Source organism: Phalacrocorax aristotelis, chromosome 2 (assembly GCF_949628215.1).
Source record: "Phalacrocorax aristotelis chromosome 2, bGulAri2.1, whole genome shotgun sequence".
Lineage (NCBI taxonomy): Eukaryota > Metazoa > Chordata > Aves > Suliformes > Phalacrocoracidae > Phalacrocorax > Phalacrocorax aristotelis.
In genome coordinates, this window is record NC_134277.1 from 47,149,334 (window position 1) to 47,166,491 (window position 17,158).

General features: G+C 40.6%; 2 protein-coding genes across 9 annotated transcripts in view; one reads left to right on the top strand and one right to left on the bottom strand.

Annotated features, from left to right (window-relative positions):
- EAF1 (ELL associated factor 1) overlaps window positions 1-4,422 on the bottom strand; it is a 22,482-nt gene extending 18,060 nt beyond the window's left edge. Inside the window, exons 1-2 of the mRNA XM_075083365.1 lie at window positions 4,094-4,422; window positions 483-577 (exon numbers count right to left, since the gene is read on the bottom strand). Of these exons, the coding sequence (XP_074939466.1) occupies window positions 483-577; window positions 4,094-4,196 (198 nt within the window). The 5' untranslated portion in view covers window positions 4,197-4,422. The remainder of the gene's footprint in view (window positions 1-482; window positions 578-4,093) is intronic.
- Window positions 3,665-15,588, top strand: METTL6 (methyltransferase 6, tRNA N3-cytidine). 8 transcript variants are annotated; one of them, XM_075083363.1, is made up of 6 exons: window positions 3,665-3,760; window positions 5,950-6,333; window positions 7,002-7,136; window positions 8,366-8,536; window positions 9,652-9,793; window positions 12,447-15,588. In XM_075083363.1, exons 2-6 carry the CDS (start codon window positions 6,052-6,054, stop codon window positions 12,593-12,595), a joined length of 879 nt encoding a protein of 292 aa, XP_074939464.1. In that variant the 5' UTR covers window positions 3,665-3,760; window positions 5,950-6,051; the 3' UTR covers window positions 12,596-15,588. The 8 variants fall into 8 exon arrangements, with proteins under 8 accessions (XP_074939464.1, XP_074939465.1, XP_074939461.1 ...); XM_075083364.1 differs by lacking the exon at window positions 3,665-3,760 and adding an exon at window positions 3,818-3,836 and having other exon boundaries at window positions 6,033-6,333; XM_075083360.1 differs by lacking the exon at window positions 3,665-3,760 and adding an exon at window positions 3,820-3,836.
- The last annotated feature ends 1,570 nt before the right edge of the window (window positions 15,589-17,158 follow it).

Below are 17,158 nucleotides of genomic sequence, written 5' to 3' on the forward strand. Positions count from 1 at the left end.
CACCAGAACTGCCCCCCTCACTTCCACTGATAAAGCTAAAGGCAGGGAACCCTCTGTGCTATTTTTACATGTTTTAGTAATAGGAAAAATATGCTTAGAGGCGTACCTGTGGCTTCTGAAAATCAAACCTTGACTAAAGCCCAAATTACCCTGCCTTTTTTCACCAAGCCTAAGCACTAAAAAATGGATGGAAATGAGGTATAGAGCTTCAGCTAACAGTAAAAGTCTTCTGGTTATTCAAGGAAGAGTAGGAAGGAAGGAATCAAAAGCAAAGAACAGACTGCAACCACACAAATATAACCTTTTACAAAGATTCAACTGTACAGTCCTTTCCTAAGGTAACACGCCACAAGCCTGGCTGCTCAAATATTGAACCCACTTGTATTAACAAAGATGGAAGTGAAAATAATGTTTACATTAGACTGTGACTACATTGCAAATTTGCTGGAGAGTAAACAAGGACACATACATAACAAACTTACTGGAATATGTGGCAAAGTGATTGTTACGTCATCTCCTTTACCCACTTGGAGGTCCCCCTCACAAGATGTATCAATTGATGCTGGCTTAAAATCATCTAAAGAGGAAAATAATTGTGATTACGTTTCTTAGAGTCTTCAGAAGTGTCACCCTGCCCTGCAGAGAGTGACTGCACATTTACTGTGATTATAGGGAATGCTAAAACACACTAGTGTTTACAGGAGGGGTGGAATAATACACCAGTACAATGTGCCTATGCTCAGCACCCCAGTCATATAAAGGTACCAGATTCTGAACTTCCTATTTAAAAAGGAAATAAGGTTCTAGACCTTGTGTTTGAAGACCAAAAGCAGACTTCTCCAACCCCCAGCTTTGAGTGACACTTAATTTTGCAGGCAAGCGTAAAACTGTACCATGCATCTCAAAAGAGTATCACCTTCAAGACCCAGGGCTCTGTGTGGTTCCTGACAATTCCAAACCTGAGGACTTTCTCTGTGACAAAGATTAATTTAGTGACATTAACTCATTTAACCTTAGTGATACTTCTGGCTATTTAAGAGCCATCTTGCCTCCACAGTACCTCCACAGGTGTAGAGGAGACCTCAGATCTCACTTCTAAGGAAAAAAAAGAGGTGCTGATCTTAATTCAGCAGGCTCCGTGCTAGTCCAAAGCCACTGTGGATAGAAAGTATGACTAAGGTAAGACATGGCTTTAAACGAACTCTAGTTTTAAGTATTTTTGCTGCATTGTATAGAATGCTTTGTCTCCCTAACAAGGCACTTCTGCTTAGCATATTTATCTGAAGTAAGAACATTTTAACTTAAAAGTATTTTCCCTTCACTATTCTGTCATGCTGATGAGCCATAAAAACCAGAAAAAACCCCTATCAGAACCTGTAATAGTTTGACAGAGGATTTAGACAAAGTGAAATAAGATCAGACAGTTCTTAAATTGTTTTGTTTTCTTTGTTTTTAAAATAAGCCTCCATTCAATTCTAGCATCTCTGGATAGGTGCAATCATATTCACAATGAAGGCTTTAAATTACTGCATTAGTTGAGAAATTAATATCTCCGAACAAATTTAGAATATAATTCCATGATGAAAAGCACATTTGCAGAAAAAAACCCCCAAACCCCATCTTGTAATAAATTCTCATTAAAAGGACATTAATGTCTAATTGAGTTTTACTTTGACAGGACAACAAGCAGAATGAGGCACACTTGACTTAATCCTCATGCCTTAACTGCCAGACCAAATCATACCCTTCATTTTCATCTGAGCAATCTATTTCTAGCTATTGTTTCCCACCTACTTTATGTGCAAGCTTGCTAAAAAAAATATAGCTAAATAAAACAAACCAGCTGTACAAGCACTAGCGTCTTTGCCAAAAAGGGATCAAGAGTTTCCACAGCGCAGTCACTAAATTAAAAGAAATATCACTAACACACTTATTTCTTAGGTATCAGCAAAACACAGTTAGTTTAAACAAACACCCAACAAATTGTTTTCATTTGGTTAGCTTATCAGGTGTATGTGCTTGGCTAATCTTGCTGTAGATGGAGTGCACATATGTCCCTCCAAATGTAACCACAGTCCTTCAAAATGTTAAATATTTTTAAGATGTGTTTTCCAGGGATAATCCAGTTTTTCATTACAGTATTTCATAAACATTATGGAAAGGAATGAAGTATTTTCAGAAGGCCGAAACAAATTTAGCCTACAAAATCCTCTTATTGTAGTTTGTGTGAAGAGGATTACGGGAACAATATAATGCTTGAATCCCAGATAAATCATTCCAGATCAACAGTTAGAAAAGAATTTATAACCAGGAAACAAACAGATCTCGCTTGAAAGTCACAGATGGAAAACACAGCACACAGAAAGCTCTTTTGAAATAAAACTCCATTCTTCTAGTTGCAGTCTGAAGAGCTTTGGCTTTGCAATCTCTTAAGAAATTTATTATTGAAGCATTTTTAATTCTAGAAATCCAATATACTTCTATCTGGATATGGCTTGGGTTTAATTCATACACTATCAGACAACAACCTCATCCATTTGATAGTTGGGCTATTTTAAAATTCTGGGTTATAAATGGAAATTTACTAGTATGTTAGTGCTGGATAGAACTGTTCAGTGTATAAACAGTTAAATGTACCAAACATACCGTATAGTATTTTTCAACGTGGTGGAATTATGTTTAACCAGAGGGATGAAACACAAAATTTAAGTGTTATCCCACTAGACAGAGTTTACTATTGAGCAAAATAGCTTTGCCTCAATCATTGACCATCTGCTTGAGTAACAGCTCAATCTAGAAAGCTGTTCTTTGAAGTTGCACTCGGGTGGCTAGTATCACTGAAATTACTTGCTCATAGTGTAGGAATACGGGCCATGAAACTGGGCCTCGGATCCTACTGTTAACTGTATAAATTCCCAACCCTAATACAAAGCTACTGAAACCAAAGTTTAGTATTACTGTCATTTACTGTTGGTGATTTACTTCTCATTTCAAATCCTGGACTCATTTAAGGGATGAAAAAGCAATTTCTTGCCCACAGTATTCAAATACAGGGACACAGTGAGCTCCTCTTCCAAAATGAAATTAAGTGCACCCAATGCTAGAATGGAGCAGCTGGATATCTGCTGTCTTTATAAACCCCCCACATATTCTTCCAAGTCTTCAAAAACTTCATTATTGCTTGAGACCCTACCTCAGATTTTATCTTACACTGATTAGGCAGTACTTTATGAGTTTGAGCCATTTCTGCTCGCTTTCCTGGAAAGTGACTTATTACAACTAGCTGGAGCTGGTAGAGCCAGGGACGAAGCTGCTGGAATACAGGTTGCCTCATTGCAAAAATAACCAGTTAAAAATCAAACTGCGGGCGCCTGGGCTGCCGAGCAGCCGCCTGGCGCTCCCGCCAGGCCAGGCCGGGGCCTGCGGTGACCTGTCCTGCAAACTGCAGTAAAAAAATAAAATAAAATATAATAAAATGTCAAGCCACCCCCTAACGGAGGGGATCACTCTGCGCTCCTAAGGCATTCACGCACGTTTCATGAAAAAACTTCATAAGCCGTTCGCAGTCGCCGGCCTGTGTCCCTCAAACCTCCTCCCCAAGAGCGGCATCCACCTCCCCTCACGTTGCCCAATGGGGATGGACATCTCTGTGGGGAAAATACTCGTGGGAGGGAAGGTGGGCGCTGAGAGGGGACGGGGACGGGGGGAGACGGGCGCTGCGTGGGGACGAAGCCCCCGGGGCGGCGGCACGAAGGACGCGGTGAGGAGCAGGGGCGGCCAGGGCGACAGGAAGGGTTCGTCGTGGCAGGCCAGAGGGGAGGGACGGCGCTTCACGAGTAAGAAGCGGCGGCAGGACCCCGGGAGGAAACCTCGGTCGGGATGGCGGGGCGCGGGGGAGGTAGTGTCCCCCGCCGCGGGGCCACCCGGCGGGAAGTGGTCGGAGGAAAAGAGGCTCGCCGGCAGGAGGGGTGGGTGCGGCTGAAGGAGAAACGCCGCCGGTGCAGGCGGCAGGGGGACGGGACGCGGGGAGCCGGAGGGAAGAAGAGGCGGCCGCGGCGGGACCCCGCCGGGAGGGAGAGGGGGTGGCGCTCACAGCGGATGGTGTGGAAGGAGGCCTTCGGCCGCCGCTCGAAGCTCTCGCCCAGCTGCAGCGGGTGCTCCTCCTTGTCCAGCAGCGAGTTCGCCGAGCCGTTCATGGCCCCGATCCCGTCCCGTCCCCTCCCCTCCCGGCTCAGCCGGTCCCTTCCTCTCCTCCGTGCGCTGCCGCCCGGCGCCCTTCCGGGGGCCGAGTGCAGCCGGGAAACTGCTCCGGGGCCGGCGGCAGCGGCGGGACGAGGCACGGCGAGACGAGGCGGGAGCACTGGGCCGAGCAAGGGCTGCTGTCCCCGCCGAGGGGCCGCGGGTCCGGGGCGTCCCTCTGCGGAGAGGTGGGAGCCCGGCGCTCCCCGCCCTCGGGAGGGCAGGGCCTGCCTTCCTTCCTTCCCTGCCGGGGTGCTGAGCGCGGCGGCCCGGGCCCCGCTGAGGGAGCAGTTCTTGGCGGGAAGCCGGTTTCCCTGTGGGGGACCGGGGGCTTGCACAGAGGTATTATCTGTTTGCGGTCTTAGGGCTGGATTCAACACCTTTTAAAAGGCTCTTTACCCGAAACGTTGGCTGTTAAAACCGTGTTCGCCATCGTGCTACCTTCCTACCACAGAGTTTTCTGAGCGCAGACGGGCCAGTGGAAGAGCTAGCTTGGATGTGGTGGTTTTTTTTTTTCTTTTTTTCTTTCTTTTGTTCTGGCTTTTCCGGTGGAGAAATATAAACGTTGGTCTTTTTGTAGTATGCCAGACACATAGTAGAAATTTTGCTGATTGAGCTTTTTGAGGATATGCTCTTCTTGAGGAGACTTTCTTTCAAGGGAGCCTCTTCTCTGTAACCTTTTCAGTTTGTGAAGGAAAAAGAGTGTGTCATCTGTCTCCCGTGAAATGGGACAAAATTTTGACAGTTCTATATTTCATTTGCACACATTTATATTTTATGTTTGTGTTTGTATCACGTAACATAAAATATGTAAATGAAATACAACCCTTTTTTTGATTTAGGGTGGGCATTGTTGGGTTTTTCTCATTTCCATTTTGGTGGAATGACACTGACGCCCAGTTCTGGGCGGTGGCGTACAAGTGGCACGTTTTGGCTGCCTGGGCTTCCCTGGGAGTTGCTGAGCCATGCAGGATTTAATTCACACATGCCATCTTCCAGGATCTGGATGTTTGTGGCAAGGCAGAGATCAGAACTGGTTTAACATCAGGGAAAAGATTTGGATCCCATCACAGCCTATGCATAACTCTCTCTTCATTTCTCTATTTCTGTTAACTTCTTAAAGTAAAACCAATTGTGATTGTTAAAACTGGCCCAGATCTTCAGGAGGAGGCAGTGGAAGGAATGCTGACACAGGCTGGCTGTGGGTATTTTGGCCACAGTACTGGTTTTGCTCTTGTTTGAGTGATGTGGTGTTATAAATGCTGATGTTTTCGCTGGTGTCTTCTCACAGAGGTGAGAGCAGGAAAGAAAAATGCTAACATAAATACAATTTCTCTCATCAACTTTAATGGGGCTTTTAAATGTCACCTGTTTTTCAGATATGATTTTTCTGAGGTGTCCTAACGGGGGTTAACAAGAAACAAAGCCCTTGCTTTCCTTTTAAAGTCAGTTTTAGTTAAAATAAGCTTAGAGCTGTACCATCTTTCTCTTTTTAGGTAGCTTCCTAGGATGCAGAGGGAAGACTAGCAGACTCTGTTAAGTATTGTCTTTAACTTTGACATCAGTGTGATGTCATATGCAGTTGTTAGTTTGGGTGGAGGATTTCTAAAATTAAGAGAAAACTGGCAGTCCATCAGGTAGGACAGATCACCATAAAATCTTAGTAAGTGCATACTATAACTCTCTATCATTTTTTTCTTCTGCTTCTAGGTCCTTGGTTATTTTACCCAAGTTAAGTGATGGAAACATACGATAAAGAAAAAAGATCACCCTTGGTTCTTTGGCATTCACAGCTGTGTCAAAGAATCTAGGATGTTCCAAGAAAACTCATCAGCCGATTGCTTAAATATAATAACAACATCTACCGAAGATGGTACTTTCCAAAAAAGAGGCCATAGTGCAAGAATCCTTAGCCCAGAAGAAGCTGAGAGACTAGCAAAAGATCAAGTTTTGGTATCTGAGTTCAAACAATTAAAACTGGAGAAAGAGGCGCAGAAGAACTGGGATCTATTTTACAAAAGAAACAGCACCAACTTCTTCAAAGACAGGCATTGGACAACCAGAGAGTTTCAAGAGTTAAAAGCATGCCGGGAGGTGAGATCCATACAATTCCTCTGTAAAAGATGGGATTGATTGTTTCCAAATAATTTAATAATACCTATAACAAAGCCATTAGTGTAGGAGCTGTCCCATGTTAAGTTTGAAGTGCCCTGTGTAGTTTCTTTTAATATAAAAAAGATACCTCCTCAGAATCAGATGCATCAGTTCAGTTTCAGTTTATAATTGACCCATACTGGATACTAAGAATGAAATCTGGAATATTTATTTTGTGTCCTAGACAACTTGTCTTTCTGTGATGTGACGTTTTCAGATGCAAGTTGGTGCCCTTCAGAACACTCCTTTGAAGAAGAACATTCAGAATTACAGGCTAATGGCAAAACATCGTTAAGGGGAATAGCCAGATGCATCTGTTGTTCATTATAGCTGAACGAAAGACAGGGCAGAAATGGTACAACAATCTGTTGATTACTTAAGGGGTAGATGGCTAAAGAAACATTAATATATTCTAAAAAGATTTGTAATATTGCAGAAGTCAAGATTTCTGTTTTGTAGTGCCAAATTATCCAATAGATGGCTACTTTGGTTTTTAAATCAATGGTAATTAAAATTGATTATAGCTTTTAAAATACTGATTGAACAGTGTATCTGCTCATATAATGAGAAAAACAAAAATGCTTTATCTTGGATTTCTTCCTCCCCAGTTTGCAGATCAGAAACTGACCATTCTGGAAGCAGGCTGTGGGGTTGGGAACTGCTTGTTTCCACTCTTAGAAGATGATCTGAATATTTTTGCATATGCCTGTGATTTCTCTCCTAGAGCTGTTGAGTATGTGAAGGTTGGTGTGATATTTGGAACTTCTTTTAGAGTGTCTTTAGAAGCTTCTGAAATGACAAATGACTGGAATGACAGACTTCTCTCGCCTCCCTTTTTGTAAGAAGGGTAGAATAGCTTTTGCTGAAAAATGGGGACTGATCTGTTTCAGTGGAGCTCCTATGCAAGAAGCTGAATCATTGCTCAAGACCTAGTTTTTCAGCATCAAACTAGCATTATGGTAATACGTGTATATTACTTGAATGGTTTGTGAAGACTCTGGTTTTGGGGAGCACTACTGTGTCTCTGCTGACTGTGCAGTACAAGCAAAATTTGTTTGGGATGGAAGCTTGCCCTTGATATTTGTGGGGCAGAGGGAGTCCCAAGGAGAATCTTGAAAACAGGGCTATGAAAGTTATTGTTAAGGAAATTTGTAGCCTGATTAGAAATAGGTATGTTTATACGTATTCATAGGTAAGTAGTAGTGCAGTCAAAAGTTAAGTCTTCCAGCAAGGTTAGTGGAGGCTTTGGGCTTTAAAAGTCTCCTGGTTTATTAAGTTTATCATCACAGGTGAATTTCCATATATCTGTTATTTGAAAGCATTCTCTTGTGGGATGTTTGTGACTAAGAACCACGAGACACATACTGCATGTCTCATGGGAAAGATGGGAAGAAATACATGTGGCAAACAGGAGAGGATGGCAGCTCCCTGGGGTGCCACAGCTGCACTGCAAGATGAGGCTGGGCTGAGTGTACACCCCGGGTTTTGGATGATTTTGTGGTATCTGCTTCCAGAGCTCTTGCTGAACTTCTTTCTTGCCAAGACCAGGTTTCCTTTTATGCAGCGAAACTGTGGGCTAGAACAGCCCAGCTGCAGGTTATGTGACATGAACCAAAACTGTTCACAGCCTACTTGTAGCTCAAGAGCTGTACTTTGATCACCTTGTAGTACAGAATTTCTTTTAATAATACTTCTGTATTTTTAAAGAGTAGAAGCAGTGGTAAAACAGAAATGGTATGTTTTCTGAACTGTCTTAATGCACATTCCTTCTCAAATTCCTGAGAACAGACTATTCTAGTAGCTGTAGTTTCACTATCGTAGTATGCAGCAAAGGATTTCTGGTTGCATTAGTCACTTGCTGGAAGTTAATGTTCTTTTGCCACCATGTCATTCTACTGATTAGTTTCACAAGTTTTTTACTTTTTTTGCAATAACAAATTTTCAGTGAAAGTATATTCTTTTCATTCCCTAGAAAAATGCCTTATACAGTACTGAAAGATGTAAAGTATTCCAGTGTGATCTTACCAAAGATGATCTTCTAGAAAATATACCAGCAGATTCTGTGGATGTTGTCACGCTTATATTTGTGCTTTCTGCCATTCATCCTGACAAAATGCATCTTGTCTTGAAGAATATTTACAAGGTATAACCAGCTGATTTTGCAGCCTTTAAAGTAGATTCCTTCTTTTTAGCTTTAAAGTACAATTTTTTTCTGAGAAAATAACCCCTCCTGTAATGGTGATCTTTACCACTATATTCCATGGATGTATTTAGTTAGTTCACCTGGTATAAGGGACTAAAATATGTTTTACAAAGTTTTTTTTTCTCTCTTGATATTGTGAAGTAGTTTGAATTTTGGCCTAATGCATGCCATCAACATAACAAAAAGATATTCTGAACCTGTGACTGGGGCTCCTAGTTTGTATGTTGCAAGTAATGTTTATGGATTGCAGAAATGTCTGTGTTGGTAAGGTGTGAATGACAGTGAACCAAAACTGACTTCTGGAAGATACAGTGACTTGCAGTTAGGATGTTATTGTTATTATTAAACACACTTGGTCTGTGGTGATTTAGAAGCAGGGTGTTCAGAGATCAACATTCATCTAGAGACTGATCTGTCCTCCCTGGTGACCAGTGACAGGGCCTGAGGGAATGGCAGGAAGATGTGCCAGGGGAGGTTTAGGTTGGACATTAGGAAAAGGTTCTTCACCTAGAGGGTGGTGGAGCACTGGAACAGGCTCCCCAGGGAGTCAGTCAGAGCACCAAGCCTCATGCTATTCAAGAAGCACTTGGACAACGCCCTCAGAGATATGGTGTGAATTTTGGGATGTCCTATGCAGGGACAGGAGCAAAATTAGGTGCTAGACTGTATACTACCCAACAAAGAAAATGCCCTGTTAGAACTTAATTTTTATTGTTAAACTGTGTATTTTCTTCTTTCCTCTGTATTTGAAGAGTGTTGCAAAAAGCTTATTTAGCTGATCAGCGCCCAAACAGGTATCTTGAAACTAGTTGTGGTCTACTGTTTGTGGGGAAGCATTTTTAAGAGCGGACAATCCAGGTTATATGCAACGTTTTGGTTCCACAGGGAATGAATTTTATTTATTTTATATATATATATATATATATAATTTCTCTTTTGAATGTGTTAGGATACCTTCTCTTAGTTATATATGTATGTGTATACAAATAAATAAATATATATCTACATGGCTAAATCAATTTCCCTTGTTAAAGCATATATGTATTGTGTGACAGGTATTAAAACCAGGCAAGTGTGTCTTGTTCAGAGACTATGGACTGTATGATCATGCAATGCTCAGGTTTAAGTCTGGCAGCAAACTTGGAGAAAACTTTTATGTGAGGCAAGACGGGACAAGATCATATTTTTTTACTCAAGGTAAGGCATACTGTAGAGTGCTTTCTTTTCTGTGAATCTTCTGTTTAAACTTGCTTTGGGGAATTGCCAACATGCCCATGGAATTTTTGTTTTACACAGACGAACTGTTAAATCATGATGTGCTTCATTTGCCATCCTTTTTGGGAGGAAGAGGTTATTTAGACTGGCAGAACTTTTTGGAGCATTTTCTTGTTTACAAGCTGCTTGTGTGTTCTATAATGTGCCAAGAGCAGCAGTTTCTGAATTTCCTGAATTTCATTCAGCTTTGTTATCTAAGGGAAAAAGACCAACGTTCAGTAAAAGAATCGGTTGTCTTCATGAAGCAACTAAGCAGTTGCTTGGCATCGTTCTTTTATACCTGGGGTGCAAGATGAGGTCTGCTGATGAAGTCAATGACTTCTAAAGCAGAACCATGGGGACAGCGCTGCGAAGCTTGTGCACAGGTCCTGCTGAGATAGCACTGACTAACTGTGGTCACTGTGTCTTCTGATTTTTAGTAAAGATGATGCAAAAAGCATTGCCATGAGATACAGTATTTAAACAGTTTTTAGTGCTCATAACGCTTTAGGAAGGAGGCTAATTATTACAGTTTACTGGTGAGGAAATTAAAGCACAGAAATATTAAGGAATTTGCGTAGACTTTCACGGTGAGTTGGGATTATAGCTTGTCTCCTAACTCCCAGTTCCTCATGTTAAACTTTAGTAAACCATTACTTCCCCATATCAATTATAGGGCATTGTGTAATAAGAGCTGTGTGTTTATTTCTGTGGGGCTCTTTGTTCTTAGTCTAAAGCAAAATACAGCCACTGAAGAGACTGATTTGGAGCCAAGTAAATGTTATTCATATTTTATAACATAATGTATTACCTAATTGCTTCTGATATATAAAAACCATTAATCTTGTCTGAGCTCTCTCTATTCTTTATAGGACAATGATGAAATCTAAGATAAGGCAGGCTGTGCTACAGCTTCATTGAAGCGTTTCTAGAACTGTTATTTATTGAGTGGTTTTTAGTTCTGTTTAAACAATTAGCTCTTACAAAGAGAATGGATGCTAAAGGGTACAAATAAGAGACTGACCTAGCTGTGGAATTTTAAATCCCATTTTAATTGTGTGTTAGATTTGTTTCCAAATGAGAAATTCCTTGCTAGTATGCACGTTTGCTTTGGGGGAAGAACTGAGGTAGGGAGGAGGAAGAGGAAGGAAGGATAAAAGAGAGAATTTATCTTATATTGCTCGTGTTAGCAATTTTTTTGCTTTGGGCTCGTCTGTGACTGCCTCATGGATCACCTTTGCTCCCATTTTTAATCATTATGGTCTCATTCATCTCACTAATTTTGAAATAAATAATGCTTAATGCTTCAGAATTCTTTTGTTACTAGAAACACGACTCCCATCATTTCCACACAGTTTGCAACCTGTCCTATTTTTCATTTGTTTAGCACTACACTGTTTACCCCAAATAATTGCTGCATGGGGTTATTTGAATGGTGCTTATTTATGTCTAGCTTCACATAACAGCACTGAGCTTCTTCCATGGGAAAAAAAATCCAGTATTCCACTGTTTGAAATACTATTTGTGGATGAATGCGTGGTTGCAATTTTGTGTTATGAAATCTGTGCAACTTCCTCACAATGAGATTTCAATAAGTCCACAATTAAGTGCCATTTATTTACATTTCATTGATGTGGGTCCCCCATTTTAAGTGAACATACTATGTTTACAAACAGTGCATGTGGCTTCATGATGGGTTTAAGTTGCTATAAGCCTCCACTACCACCATCCCTCAGGAAGCAAGTGGTCTCATCTTCCTTCTTCAGCACACCATCTCTCCTAGTGCTGGGGTTCTTGTACCCACATGATCTGCCATTTCATCAAGCTGATCCCCCTGAACACTGGAAAAATGGCATGGCTTTGTTGTCTATCAAGTAGCACAAGTTTAGAATGGCTTAAATTTATTGTGAAATTACCCCATGAGGAAATGGAATTTTTAATTCACACGACAAGTCAGTAGCATCAGCAGCCCTCTCTCTGCTGCATATGTCACCCTGTTGGTGAGGTCCTTCTGCATTCCCTAAGGGAGATGTGCTTTGAGTGAGATTCTTTTGTTTATGGAAAATACTTTCAGTTTGACTTAGTGGAAGTTTGGTACCACCATATCTGCTTTGCCATTTTTTCTATTTTTTCTGTTGAGCAATGGCGTGTGATTGTCTGGTAAGGTGGGGTGTGGTATTCTTCCTCAAGCAGAGATGCATCTACAAGGCTGGATTACATTTGAAATATTTGAAATAAGTGATGTATTCAGCTAGCGAAGGTCAGCTGCACAAAGTGAAAATACACTGGAGTCAGTCACAAGGAGAATGACAAGGCTCAATAAAAATGTGAGATGTGGCAAGTGTCAGAAACTAAACTGAGTAACTAGCTTAAGCCCCAGTTTTGCAAGCTGTTTTGCTTAGGTTGATGTTTCTAAAGGAGATCTGTATTGATTTTTATTCAGCAGTCTGCCTGCATAGAACAGCGTGAAATCTGAAGGCCTGTGTGATTTTCATGCCGTAACACATAAGAATATACGCTTACATAAACGCTGACTAGTGTTTTAAAAATAGCTTAAACGTAATATTTAATCTTAATTTTTTAAATTCTCTTCCAGAGTTCTTGTCTCAGCTTTTCAAGGCTGAGGGATATGAGCAAGTGGTCAATGAATATGTGCAGCGAGAAACTGTGAACAGGAAAGAAGACTTGCGTGTTCCAAGAGTTTTTCTTCAAAGTAAATTTCAAAAGCCTGTCAGTAAGACATAAATTCTTGCTGATTAGCAACAGCCTTGCTTGTTTGAAATGGAAGCCAGCACCTAGTTTCTGCTTGTGTGTGCTCATCTTTCTGGTAAACCAGAAATGACCGCATCTAGTACCTCTTGTTGGTTTTCGTCCTCAGATACGAAATACGAATGCTATTTCTAATTCAAATTTAAGATGGTTTAGTGATGCAGGCAACCTGTTGAGTATCTGTATTCCTGCTTCAAAAGTAAATCCTGTGCAGCATTGTTGGAGGATCAGGTAAAGCACACTAAACATGGTTAATTTTAAGCACTAGTTTTCATTAGTTTTTATCATAATCATTATTTCCATTTTTATTAAAAACTATTTTTAAAGAAGTATCCTGTGTTTCCTATCACATATGTTTTTTGTGGCCTCTTAAAATTACAGTATTTAATCTGCTTTCAGTACTTGTAGGACTTTTGAGTATAATATCTCAGATATAGGAATGAAACAGACTTAGTGAGTGGTATAATGGAAGCTGCTTGGGTATTTTAATAATGGTATCTTTTTAATGTGCACAGCATTAGATATGTAAACAAATATTTAGAATATAAACAAGATCCTAATTTATCTGCATTCATGCTTGAAGAAAGTTGTTAGAGGGTCAGGTTTTCTTTATCCCTAATTAATTTCAGATGTCTTCCTTTGATAAGTAGAAATAGTTGAGGTTTTGCAAGTCAGTTTCTCATTTGGAACTGTGAGTCAGAAGTACTTTCTTTCATATCAAGTGCACTCAGCTGCTTCTTTCCTGAGCAGAGGTCTTAATTCTTTTCTGTCACTCTCAGGAAAGGTGTTGGTCTTTGCAGTTCCTATCACCAAAAGCCACTGTACCAATGCTATGCTCATAGCCAGCCACAGACTTGATGACTGCTCAAAGGAACTTCCATCCTTTCCCTTCAACAGCCCTGGCACTTTGCACTGCAGAACCTCTTGTATGTTCTTGGATGATACAATCTCAAAAACATGTCTGGATCTTTAACCTGCATTTTGAACAGCTGCTTTGCAGCAGAGGAAGCTCAGAAGTATCCTGTGACTTGTGCAATGGGCCGTGCTGATCTTTTGTAATGTACACAAGTTGCAACAAGGGAAATACCAATGAAATACTAGGATTTTTTTTTTATTTTTTGTGTGTAAGGGAAGGCCAGACTCTGGGACAGGGTCTAGAGAAGTTGTGGAATCTCTGACCTTGGAAATACTCGGAAATGGTCTGGGCAAGGCCTTGAGCAACCTGTGGCTTAATTTGAGGGTGGCCCTATTCTCGGTAGGGGTTTAATTTCTTGCAGTATATATTAGTATGTGATTGATTGACTTGGGCTGTCATTCCACTAGACTTGTGTGTTGCTAGATAACCCAGTCATACACATCTGATGTGGACCAGAGGTGAGTGTTTGCCTCTGTTTATGACAAACTAGCCATAGGATGTGCTAATGATTTTTTTTTCTCCCAACACTCTTTATACTGGCTGTGTGTGCATGGAGAGAAAGAAGTAATAACTTTTCCAGCATAAAGCCTAATGTTACAAAGCTAACCAGTCAGATTTTTTTGAGCAAATTGGAGCTGCCAGAGGCCTTATGCTGTTGATACATTTATAAATAAATTTGCAGCAGATCATTGCTTTGGATCAGGGCACCACAGGGTATTTTTTTTCTGATACCGTGAGCCCCAAAGCTGGATTTATTGTGTCATCAGACCTTGGCCTCAGAGGAAAAAGAGATTAAACCGCATAATTCTCCTAACAACTCTTTGAGGAGGGTTATTTAATGACATCTCCTTTTTTTAAGGAGAGTATCATCCTGGGGATTTATGCATTGCTGACCCCTGCTGCACAACCTGTGAGCTCTTTCTGCCATACTAGTAATAAATACCTAGTAACATTTATAGTAAATGAAAAAAATGTATTAAAAAGGGTATAACCATGATAGCGTTATTATAATCTGAGCAATCATCATTTTTGTGGCTTCCCTCAGCACATGTTCATCTTTAGTACAGCGGGTTCTGCAATGACTGCATGTAGCCTGAACTCTGATTTTTAGTGGAGTTTGAACCCTCTAACACCAAGTGCCTTATAAAGCTGAACGTTTGGTCCTTTTAGAGTATATAGCATGTAAATGAGACTGAAGGATTGCCTTGTGTGGCTCCTTGTCACTTTGGCATATGATTGTCAGCGTATGCAAAGGCAAGCGCACTGAGGTGAGCATCCCAAAAGGGAAATGAAATGTAGGCAAGAATTAAAAATATTAATTGGAAGGTTTGAGTCAACCCTGTAGACTTAGCTGCAGACAACCATTGACTTCCTTTTTACACTGGACTATTGCCTGAACAGTAATACATGTTTTTGTGGCTATAGCTTTGGTGTGCATTTCTGCTTGAGGAACTATTGTCACTTTTTGTGTAGCCTCACATTAAATGGAGAGTAGTAGTTCTAATTTTTTTGTTTCTCATTCAGTCTCATTTCCAGTCAGACCTGGAAAATAAAGTAGCATGCATTAGCACCCCTGCCAGGAAAGCCTTCAGATATAGCTGTCATAGAGCAGAGATTATTATGAGATGAATGGTCAGAAAGCTTTATTTAGTCTCTATGCCTCTGCTTCTGTGAACTCTAAATCATGGCAAGTTTTTGTAACTGTGGTAAAGTTTGAGGAAGTTGAGTCAGCTTTAAGAAATCCTTGCTTCATCATGTGAGAGACAGTAAATGATGGGGTGCATGAGGCTGTGGTAGTGCTGAGTAAAGTAGATGTACTCCCCCCGAACCCTTCAGTCTCTCAAAGCTCATGTAAGCTCACCAGAGGTAGTACGTGCCAAGGATGCCCGTACCTAGTATCCTTACTTGAAGAACTGTCCTTACGGAGATGTGGTAATCAGGGTGAATAGTGTCAGACGGACTTGTCAAAAATATACATGCACTGAATTTTGCTTACCTTGCACAAAGAAGCTACTATGCTGTGATTGTAATAAATGTCTTGATTGTTCTTTGATTTAAGTTGTCTTCAATCAGTGGGGACTGCTGAGACTGACACAATTGTCTGTACAAGACCTTCCTTTTGTTTCCCTTGAGCTGAACTAGCTGCTCTGTCTGGCAAGCCTAAGCAGCAAGTCACTTCATGCCATCACCTTGTTCTGAGCAATATTTAGAATAGAAGCAAATTAATATTGAAGTAGTAGGACTAAGAAAACCCTATTTATTTATTTTATGGTTTGGTGCACTGCGATTACACTCTCTGATGTTTAATACAGTACCAACTCTGGTTAAAGCTTTTCTTGCAGTTAGGGAATCCTAAATGTCACTTTCCAGTGTGGGATTCTCTGATGTCTCCTGCTGGAATTAGACAGCATATATTAAGGGATCATGTTAATGGGGCAGTGCATCAGTGAGGACATTAGTAAGGTCTGTTTGTTGGCTATTTTCATCAATTTACAGAAATATAATGTCAGAAGACTCAAAGACATTTCGTGTCCTTTACTGTTCTGTCAAATTTGGTTGATATTGCCCAATGTGTTTGACAACAGGCTAAGACTAGACAGAAATCTGTACATGTATTGTGCATGTACTGTATGCATGACTAAGCATTCTTTCCTTACAAATATGGGCTACTGAGAAAAATCCATTTGAAATTTAAAGTAGTGGTATCACAGCAGGTTTTGTGTGGTTCATTTGATAGCTAAAAGGCTATTTCTGTGCATCTTTCAGAAGGTTCCTTGGGTTCCAAAGGCATAATATTTAAGCAGTTAATACAACACTATCCTCATGGTTGATGGTGCATCATTTCTATGAAATAAAGTGCTATAAAACTGGGACCTGAAACTCTAGCATGTATAGGCATCAACAGCCAACTGTACTGGTCTCATAGGAAGAAACTGGTGTATGAAATCTGAAAGGTCATTTATAGGCCTAACCGATGTTCTTTTTTATCTTGTTTTGTTGTATAGCTTATATATCTGAATACATTAAGGCACAAATTAGCAGTTAGGAAGTATTTTACTGGAAGAGTTATTTGAAAGGTTATATAGGTATATATATTTGGAGAGGATAGCAGTGTTGAGCATCAGTATGTGAAGGAAAAAAGGTAAGATTGTGTTTAAGCTTCTGGGATAAAAAAGAGTTTCCTGAGTTTCATGGGCCAGGGATGGCATGCGATTAAATGAGTCATTCATCTAAAAGGTGAAATTTTGGGAATGAAAGCCTGTAGCTTCCAAAACTAGACTAATGTTACTACACAGGTAGAAGGGCGACTTCTAATTGTGTGCAATATTAGTAATACATGCAAGATGATCTGGGAAGCAGGATTTTATATTGGGAAGGTCGTGTGAAGATACAGTTAATGAAAATAGGTGAGTCTTTGTGGATTTTTGCCTCAAATAATGTAGCTATGATGAATTTTTCATTGGTTATGCTTGTTATTATTAGGAGAGCGCGTGAGCCATTTCAAACATTTGGGAGCAAACATTTACTGGTTATACATTCTGCAAAAACATTCTGGCCCTTGGGTGCAGTAGGTTCAGGTTATGAGTGTTTGCATTCTATTGTAATGTGAGTTCATTTATTAG